The following is an 8,331-nucleotide window of genomic DNA, read 5'->3' as shown; positions in this document are numbered from 1 at the left end:
TTTGATTTATCAGAACCTTATATGTATTTTCAAAACTACAAGCATTTCCAAATTTCTTTAAATACAGAAAACTAAATACCTTGTAATCAAAAAATATAATTATTTATTTTAATTGAATATCAACCCTTCAATTCACCATGTTAACGCCTTTTTTTAGGTTTTTCTTTTTTGCGTCATCCTAAATATATGCAATAATTTGAAATATTTTGACATATGAATGAAAATAATTTTAATAATAATGTATGTACATTATTAAAATTATTTTCACTAAATAGTAGATTGTTTTTAAGAGCAACATTTTCACTTGGTGAATGAAAAAGTCTCACTTTGAAAACCATTGGTTGCCCAACTACTTTATTTATAATAAAAAATATAAGATAAGAACGTACTTTTTCTGCAAATAAAAGAATCGCAATTAATTATCCGTACTCCCTCGAATTTAGAATAATTTTATTTTTGTGTAAATTTAAAAAATTAACCCAAACTGATTCATGGATTCGAATTTTTTCTGTATAGTCACAATTAAAATGGTATAAATTCAATATTATCACCCAAATCGTTAAGAGTTGTTATTGAAATTATTTCATTTATTAAATAGTCATAAAAACGTTATTCGTGGAGAACCTCATGGAATTCCAAAATCGGATTTTGATCTACTTATAATATATACAATTAAATATAAGTGTATATATACGTAATATATACATATATGACATATTTATACGAAAAAAAGGACATAACATAAAAAATTTCCAAATATGAAAATGAGTGTATTTTTATGGTATTTATCAAAATATTGGTTGTATAAAAAACATACGGTAAATATTCTTAAATATACACACATAAATACATACACATACACAAGAAATATTAACATTTTATACTTATATTCGTTCAAAAGAAAACTCTTCTTGTAACTTCCTTTAATTCATTTAGTACGTATGTTATACAAGGCATTTACTTGAAAACTCCACTTAAAGAACTTTCTAAGGTGTCTCCTATACCATTAACTCCTTTTTATTTACGGTATCTAATGCATAACCACGTGTATAATATAAACATATATTTCGTATATATTGAATTGAATAATATATATGTACAAATATACTTATATTTACACAGATGTTTATTTCATGATAGAACATAATTATATATATTTAGTTAAAGAATTGACCTCAACAATAGTAAAAGTATGGAAAAAGAAATTACCGCGCACAAAGGAACATTTGTATACTGAAGATTTTAATAGATAACGGTTAAAAAGGAATAAAACATAAATCTATATGTATAACTATGACGTACGTACACATGTGTTTGTATATAAATGGGAATTTTGTTTTAAATACAATATCATATAGATTTTCTTTTTTTTCTTCCACATAAACGCAAATATTTATAGCATATAAAATAACGAAGTTTGATCGAACCAATGGTTAGTAAAGAAGTACATTTCCCTTAAACGATTAAAAGCATTTTTTTCTTTTCTTGATGACATGAAACGTCGCCAAATTATATACTCTTAGGAGAAAAACTAAAACTAAAAGAGACAGTATGATGGTTATGGTAATTCATTAGATGATGTAATTTAAATTTACTGTACCTCCTTACTTTTATTGGAATTTGACAAAACTTATAGCTTCAATGAAATTCCAAATAAAATTGACGAATGGTAGGAAAATATGTTTTGCACAAAAATCATTTTGCGTATGAATTTCATTATTAAAAAATGTAGAAATTTTATAAACGAAAATGTATCAAAGAGTAGACGGACGAACGGGCAGAGTATAACTGATAAACACATTTTCCTCCAAAATAATAATTTCATAACAATTACAAATTTGCAATTGAATATTTTCAAAAACAGTTGTTAGTCACATTACATATTACAACAAACTGCTATAAAGAAATCATTATCCATTCTACAGGATGCTAACAAAAATCGTTAACTAAAGAGGTTGGTATTTCTCACTGATCCTTTTGACCAGATTCGAACTAAATACTATGACATAAAAATATTTTATGTCATAGTATCCTTTAGTATTGTAAATCGTATATTCTTAATTAAATAATGAAAATTAAATAGTTCCTTTCGTATATCAATTTTTTTACATCAAAGCAGATTCAGATCTGACAAAAAATAGATTCTATTTAGTTCATTTTTTACCTCAAAGCTTTTACAGCTAAAAATTTGGGTTCATTTCGAAATTCATGGAAAAAAATCCGGTTTACTATTTTGACACTTCAAATTTGAATTGTCCTTTTATGATAGAATAATCTAAATAATATTGTGTTCATTTTTAAAATCACAAACGTCAGACTAGCAAAATTTTTAATTTTATCAGAGCGTTCTCTGGCAATTCGGAATCTGTTCAGATCTGCTTCCAAGCTAAAAAACGAAAACGCCCATTACCTTAATAAACAAAGCTAAAGAAAATTATGGCGTTAAATCCAATTAACTTTCTGTAAATTTTATTTCTCCAACAAAGAATGTGTCTTACATATAAGAAATAAACAAACACTTAAACAAAGTTAATTAATATTTAATATGTAGTAAATAAAGTTCCAAAAACTTTGATTCGAAAAAAGTTCGTACTCTAATTAAATGTCTACGAGTACATACATACATACTAAATAAATTAATATTATATTATAAGTCAATCATAGTAACTTTGTTTTTAATTACAATTAATAATTAAAACGTTGACAAGTTAAAACAATACAAAATGTCATATATGTACATATTAAGATGACAATGACTTGAAATTTATACAAAATACTTCGTATATATTGTAACTTGAAGGTTAATTAATCTTTGAAAGTCCTTAAAAATATAAAAACAAGACTTAATTAATAATTTTCATAATAAAAAATATATGTAGTAATAACCATGCGGAAGCGCATGTAATTATGTAGGTTATAATATATACAAAGTAAATGCTTACAAAAATCTATGCATTTTATTAAAAATTCTTTATTCCAGGAACTTTTTACTAAAATGCAATTAAATCTTACAGTTAACGAAGTTTATATATTGTGGCGAAACACTTTGGATATTTCAATAAACACAGTCAAAACACTTTTCACTATAGAAATATTGACCTCAACACCATAGACGAGTATATTTTGTAGTTTTAAACACAAATGATTTATTGTTACTTTAAAACAAAAACAGAATATTATTAAATAAATATATGTATCTCAATTGTATATGTATACAATTGTTTTACACACACATTTTAATTAAGATTATTATTTTCATTGGTATATTAACTTTTGACAAAACAATTTAATTAACAATGACCAAAACTTTTACTATGTGTATACTGTGTTTTACAAATATTTTCATTCGCGTATAAGTATTTGTGTGCCTTCCAATTACATACTAAAATGTTTCACATTAAGTAATAAAAAATATGTTTTTTACGTTTAGAAATACGTTTTGCCCTCTCAAAAAGCGATACAATTAAGATATTAAATTAAAAGAAAATAAAATTTTATTTCACATATAAATAACTAATTACATATTATTTTTTCTCTTAATCGAAAACCAATAATCACAAAAAATAAATCGAAAACGATTGTAATTTTAATACTTAAAGTTAAATAATAATTTTATTATAGAAAAGGCATTAGTAAATTATATATAAATTTACATCAAAATTAAATATCTTAATATAGCGTTATTTAGATTACAGTAATCAATTTTAAATATGAAACAACAAGAATGTTTTCAGATTTATACACCATATAATTTATGACAATACTGCGTCACAATTTTAGCGAAGATTTATTGATAAATTGTTTTTATTTAACATTTTGAATGGATAAAATATAATGATAATTTAAAATTATTTACAATAAGAATGATTTAAAATTTGTAACTAATGTTAAATATTTTAAGAGATGAATTAAAAAGTCAAAAACTAAAGCAAATGGAAACAAAATTTTCCAATAAACGGTTTATTAATTTTTAAAAATGATTGAATTTTTTTTTAAACAAAAGGTAAGTTAATTTAATTTAAACCAAGCACACTAATTAATACATTATTAACCATAAAAAATTAACGATTTAGTTTAGATTATTTCAAAAATAACGGTAAATCAATAATATTTTCATTTATATTACTGTAAATTTTTGAAATATGAAACAAAATATTAATACATACAGCACTGAACCTACAATTTGATGTTTCAATACTAAATATTGAAACTTTTTTAATTTTTCTATCGTGAATTCATTTATTGTGAACGTTTTACAATTCATATTAATTGTAGATGTCGCCTGCTATGCATAATATATAATTTTCAAATGTCATGACAAAATTTTATATGAACATTGAGAAATCAAAAATACAAACAACTTTAATGATATTTCACCAAGTTTGATGAATTTCAAAAAAATATTCTATTATTTTGAAAAGGTTTTGTTATAGTTCTTTAAATTTTAAAAACAAAATTTTCTCAAAAACTCAAAATTTCATTGAATTTTTTAAAAATATTTATTCGTTATTCTATTCGATAGTTTTTGCCCTTCATCACTAGAGTTCGCATAAAAAAATAGAATTTGACTCTTTTTCACGCGATGCGCAAAAAAAAAATATGTGACATTTTAATGTGTCTAGGATATCGTTTGTTTTATACGGACTGTTTATACTCCGATATTTAAATATTTTCATTTGTTAAATGGAAAATTTAATTGCCTCATTATACAATTTTGTTTAGCAAACAAAAATTAAGCATATTAAAATTAAGTAATTTATTTCCAAACTACAAATAATTTAAAATTAAAAACAAAAAGCGCTAAAACATGTTAGAAATTTTCATAAATATAAATCTGTTTTCTACTACAATAAATCGACATTCAACTATCACACCAGCTTTTGATTACCGTACCGCTGTCGTTAATAAATTGTCATCTTTCGTCAGTCTTGTTTTTGTTTTTGTATAGTTAAGTTGTAAAATTTGTCGCTTTCGTCTTTGTGTGTAATAAAATTCAAACAATTAATTAAAAAAAAATCTATTTAATTTATGCAAGTATGTGACATATTCAAAATGGAAAAAAAATAAAATTCATATTTCACTAAACCATAAAAATATAATCAAAAAATTTCAAATATCAATAAATTTGAGCCTTCAATAATAGTTACTTAAAATACCTCTAGAAAAAAAAAATTAATAATGTTTTTATCTAATTAATTTGTACTTCATAACTTAATGAATTTTTTCTTCTAAAAATTATTTAAAATTTTGTTAAAAATTTTGTGATTGAGAAAAATTTGAGATTTCGAATTTGAAAATAATTAACATAGCGAAGAAATAAAAATGGTTGTAAATTTTAATTCCTGTATTCTTCGTCCAGACAAGGAAGTAAAATAATTTTTTTTTTTTTTGGAATTTTTTCTCTTAATTGAAGTAGGGTGAGGTCGAGGTCGTTATGTCTAATATATTATAAATGTAAAATAATAAACTTATTTAGTAAGTATTTAGAGAGAAAAAACAAAAAAAAAAAAAAATAAAGTGCATTAAAAATCCAGCCAGCCCCCGTCCAAGACAAGACAACAAAATTTGTACCTTCAAGAAAGAATAAAAACAAAAAAAAAACTACATATATATTTTTAATAAATAGATTTTTTGAAAAATAAGAAAAGAAATTGAAGAAAATGATGTGATTGACCTAAAGAATAATAATTGTGAATCTAAAATAACTTAGTATACTTAATTTTTTTGTCATGTTTTATTTTTTTTTTATAAACAAAATTGAGTAAACTTTTATTACAATTCAAGTATGAGAAAAATTTCGCCCACATTAATATTTATAACATTATAAAATAAAATTGCGACATAGATTTTAAAATTTTTTTTAAACGTGAGAAGAAAAAGTGCGAGTTTCTCTAAAATAAAATTAATTACTTACTTATAAAAGAAAAAAAAAATATTTTTGAGAAATTTTCATTTTTGAGAAAATTGTGAAAAATTTCTTAATAAAAATAAGTTTATTTATTTACTAACAATAAATTATAAGAGAGAAAAATTATAAAAATTTTATGGATAACTATAAAATTATGGATTTGTAAGTACTCAACCGATTTCTTACCAGTTACCTATTTTGTTTCTATAGTTATGTTTTGTAGTTACTCTGTAATGTAGGTATTTCTATTAAAATTTGTAATTTGTACAATTGATTCTTTTCAATTTTATTTTTTAATTCCACTGTCTTTTATGTTTTTATTTAAAACAATTAAAAAACTTATCAATATTGATAAGATAAAACGTAGGTATGCAGGTGGGTTGGCACCTACATATTACTTATGTTAGAATCAGGTTAGCTGTAATTACAAATAAAATGGATGATATTATTCAATATAATACAAACAAGTGCTTTAAATGATATCAATTAAAAAATATTTAAATACAATGGCAAATAAAGTACAAAAAATATTGTAAGAATAACAGCAGGGAGCATTTTATAGCTGTAACTAATTACTTTTCTAGATTCTAGATTGTTAACAAATTAAATGAGAAAAAATGTTTTGTTTTTTGTTAAAAACTTTAAATAGACTGCTACATTATCTATATTCTTTGTTTTTCTAGTTATAGTTCCGATTAAAATGGTGCTTAATAAATAACTTAAAATTTAAAATAAGCTTCGGTTCCTGGGAAATTACTTATTGTTTTTGATAAAAAAATATTTTCAATACTACATTTGATTAAATATAAGAAATAATTATTTATGCTACCAATTTTTATAAATATACAGTCCGATATCCGATTTTGCTTATAAGCAGATTCAGTTACAAGCTTCTAAACGAAAATTTTGCTTCTTAACGGATTTTATAACCCATGTGGGTACAAAAAGCTCAAAAGAATATGCAAATAAATTTTCGAATAGATATTTATGGCTTTAGCCGTTGGGTTTGCTTATAAATTTTTTGTTTATAAAAGCTTAATGTTCATATAGCCAGTGGATAGAAAAATATGGTGGTGATTAAACACCCTCCCTCGCCTTTATAATACATAAGTAATTAAACAATATGTTTACTAGTTAGGTACTATTTTTGTGCATAACAAAGTTTTAAAATAATTTATACCCGATAATTTCCTAGCAAATTATTAACATTTATCTAAATATTTTATTTTTGCCATATTTCACCTATTTGCTGCTTTACTTATTGGTATGATTACATATCTACTTTAATATTTTGAGTAAAAAAGAAACATTTTTTGCTATCAGAAATATTTTGTCTTTGAAATCATTTCTATTTAAACACTTAAAAAATATATTAAAAAAATTTTTGCGAAAATTTTGCACTAAAATTCGGAGAGTTGTCCTCTAAATAGAAAAATATTTTATTGCAAATAATCAAAATGCTAAAAACAAAATAAAAATTTAGTATTGTATTTGTACCAAACTATATTCAATTATATATGAAAAAAATATTGGAAGTAAATATATAAATAAAAAAACTTATACACGTATATGTACAAGTATGTATATATATATATATATATATATATATATATATATATATATATATATATATAGAAAGAGTTCATGGGAAAACTTTGCTTTTGTCTTTTTTTATTTTTGTTTTTATCGCGAAAATTTTTATGCAAATTCTCATGCCAAGTGTATAAATTAACAATTGAAATTAAAATTTAAAAATATAAAACAAGAAAAGAAAAAGTGTGAAATTATGCGAAAATTAAATTTTTGTTTTTTTTTGTTTTTAATTGATGAAAAAACATTATTTTTAATTTAATTATTATAATTATTGAAAATTTTTATAAATAACTAAGTAGGAAAATTTATTAAAAATATTAAAACAATTATGAATTTTTTAGTATTCAAATATATTTTATGTATTTAGAATGTTACGTGCGTGTAATTATATTTAATTAGTAATTATATATTTTCAAAATATTTAAAAAAGTAAGAACTACCTAGGTAATTAACCTAACTATTTAATTGATTTTGATTTCTTATTAAATTTTCGTTATACATTTCATCACTGCCATAAAAACAATAGGAGTTTCCATTAATTGAAATTTAAATAATGCAGAAATGATAATAGAACTTAATTTTCCTCCAACCTAGTGAACGACCAAAGGAAATTTTTCTTGTAAAACATTGAATTTATTTTGTTGTTCGGAAATATTTAATAAAATTTTATTGTTTCATTCAAAAATTAAAATTTAATAAACAATAAAACCAACAAATTTTAATTATTTTTTAAAATAAAATCAAATTTTTTTTTAAATGTCATTTTAAAAAATTTTTATTACGGTGAAAGAAATTTTTAACATACATATGTATGTACAAATTCCTCTGAT

The 8,331-nt window shown here is 22.3% G+C and overlaps 1 protein-coding gene across 4 annotated transcripts in view; it reads left to right on the top strand.

Annotated features, from left to right (window-relative positions):
* Positions 1-4,936: 4,936 nt before the first annotated feature.
* The window catches only part of LOC129614260 (putative uncharacterized protein DDB_G0282133), a 37,979-nt gene continuing 34,584 nt past the window's right edge, over positions 4,937-8,331 (top strand). For 3 of the 4 annotated variants that reach the window (XM_055528772.1, XM_055528771.1, XM_055528774.1), the window contains exon 1: positions 4,971-6,070. In XM_055528772.1, the coding sequence (XP_055384747.1) occupies positions 6,045-6,070 (26 nt within the window). In that variant the 5' untranslated portion in view covers positions 4,971-6,044. Of the gene's footprint in view, positions 6,071-8,331 lie in introns of all 4 variants that reach the window. The other variant, XM_055528773.1, reaches the window with a different exon arrangement.

This window comes from Condylostylus longicornis, unplaced genomic scaffold (assembly GCF_029603195.1).
Source record: "Condylostylus longicornis isolate FDR11 unplaced genomic scaffold, ASM2960319v2 ptg000107l, whole genome shotgun sequence".
In the NCBI taxonomy this organism is placed as follows: Eukaryota; Metazoa; Arthropoda; class Insecta; order Diptera; family Dolichopodidae; genus Condylostylus; species Condylostylus longicornis.
This window is presented reverse-complemented; position numbering and strand designations above follow the sequence as displayed.